This window comes from Poecilia latipinna, unplaced genomic scaffold (genome assembly GCF_001443285.1).
Source record: "Poecilia latipinna isolate Pla-1442-1.1 unplaced genomic scaffold, P_latipinna-1.0 Scaffold810, whole genome shotgun sequence".
Lineage (NCBI taxonomy): Eukaryota > Metazoa > Chordata > Actinopteri > Cyprinodontiformes > Poeciliidae > Poecilia > Poecilia latipinna.
The window spans coordinates 172,707-174,286 of NW_015113426.1; the positions used below are offsets into that span (position 1 = coordinate 172,707).

A 1,580-nucleotide genomic window follows, 5' to 3' on the forward strand; every position below is an offset into this window, starting at 1 on the left:
TTTTTTTTTTTTTTTTTTTTTTTTTTAGAGTCAAACTGTGGATTGTGTTTGGGGATGGTGCTGCGACTAGGTGCAAATGAGGTTACTAAAATGACAGGAATTCAATGGGAAGTTCCAGTAAGGACAAAAACACAAACCGGTGTGCGTGCGTGTCACAGTGAGTAAGTAAAAAGTACACAGGCCCTTTCAAAGTGGTCTAAACGTGACGTCACGGGCCCGCAGCACATGGTTGGAAGTGATTTTCTGATGCAAATCGGGAAGGATCAGATCAAAGCCGCATGACAGCCAATCAATCAACCGTCAAATCAGACATGGCAACTGTCGATTGTGGCTCCTTCCAGCCCACGAAACTCCCATTGTCCGCACGCGGATTGTTTATCTTTTCCCAAAATGAGAGAGAGAGAGAGAGGGAGAGAGAGAGAGAGAGAAAAAAAAACCCTTTGAGGTATATTTTCCTCATCTTCTCTCACCGCATGAAAGAAGTTATGCACTTCCACCAAAATGCGCACGAAGCTCCATGCTCCGCTTTATGACACGCCTCAAACAATCACCATCAAACATAACGCTCTTACTGAATATAAATGCATAGTTCTGAGTTGTAAATAGGTGGCGAAACTTTCCGGCAGCATATCTATCCGAGTTGCAGCACAGAAACGCATAACGCTATGCTTAAAACTGTTTATCCGCTTTGAGAAAAAGGTCGGTGACAGCCTTTATGAGCTTTCACAACAGTGGCCAAAAGTGCCAGGGCGCATCGTCAGACAGAGCAAAAGCCATAAAGTGGAAACGGAAATGCAGTGACTGTTAAGTGAGCCTTACAAAACATCGTAGACCTGGTATTAGGCGCTTTTATATAGTTGGATCCACATACCTGCTGCGCGCTTCGGCGCTTCTTGTTTCCTCCGTGGCATTTTTTTGGGTGGTGATTTCCTCCAAAAGTCTTCTTTTTCGGTTATTTTTTTCTTATTCTTTCATACAGCTACCTCCTCGCCGTATCCGGGAAGATCCACCTCTAATCAGAAAAAGATTTATGCCTTCGTGTTGTAGACTGCACAACATCGGAGAGTCCGACAGGAAGGGAAACTAAAAATCATCGCAGCCAGAAGGAAGGGAATGTAAAACGAGGGGAATAAATACACCTGGAAGCGGATCATAGGTGTTTGTTTGTTGTTGTTGTTGTTGTGATCATTCGGAGCGAACGCGATCAGAATGTCAGCGGTGATAGCCAGCGTCCACCTCGGCTGCCTGGTCTGGCAACAGACAAAGTTGAGGGATAAGAGAGATGATCGCGTCACTCACAGCGGGAGAATGGGCAAACCCACCGCTCCGTTAACTCTTTACTTCTCAGAGAGGGGCGGACACCTCGCACAGGCGTCCACCTACCTCTGACTTCATGCGATCAGCAGATCAAACTGTTAGTTTAAGACGCACAGCAGAAGGAGTGCTGCAAAAACACCAACTATCTAGATCATTTTATGTTCTGCATGGACTCAGTAAAAAATGCAGTTGCAGGTCACATTTGTTAGGTTATTTTTAAGTTGCAGTGCCATGCGGGAAGACGCTGCAGATTAAAAAAAAAA

At 45.1% G+C, this 1,580-nt stretch overlaps 1 protein-coding gene across 1 annotated transcript in view; it reads right to left on the bottom strand.

Moving 5' to 3' along the window:
* LOC106956359 (teashirt homolog 3) overlaps positions 1–1,335 on the bottom strand; it is a 25,866-nt gene extending 24,531 nt beyond the window's left edge. Inside the window, exon 1 of the mRNA XM_015047149.1 lies at positions 872–1,335. Coding sequence (XP_014902635.1) covers positions 872–911 — 40 coding nt within the window. The 5' untranslated portion in view covers positions 912–1,335. The remainder of the gene's footprint in view (positions 1–871) is intronic.
* Positions 1,336–1,580: the final 245 nt, after the last annotated feature.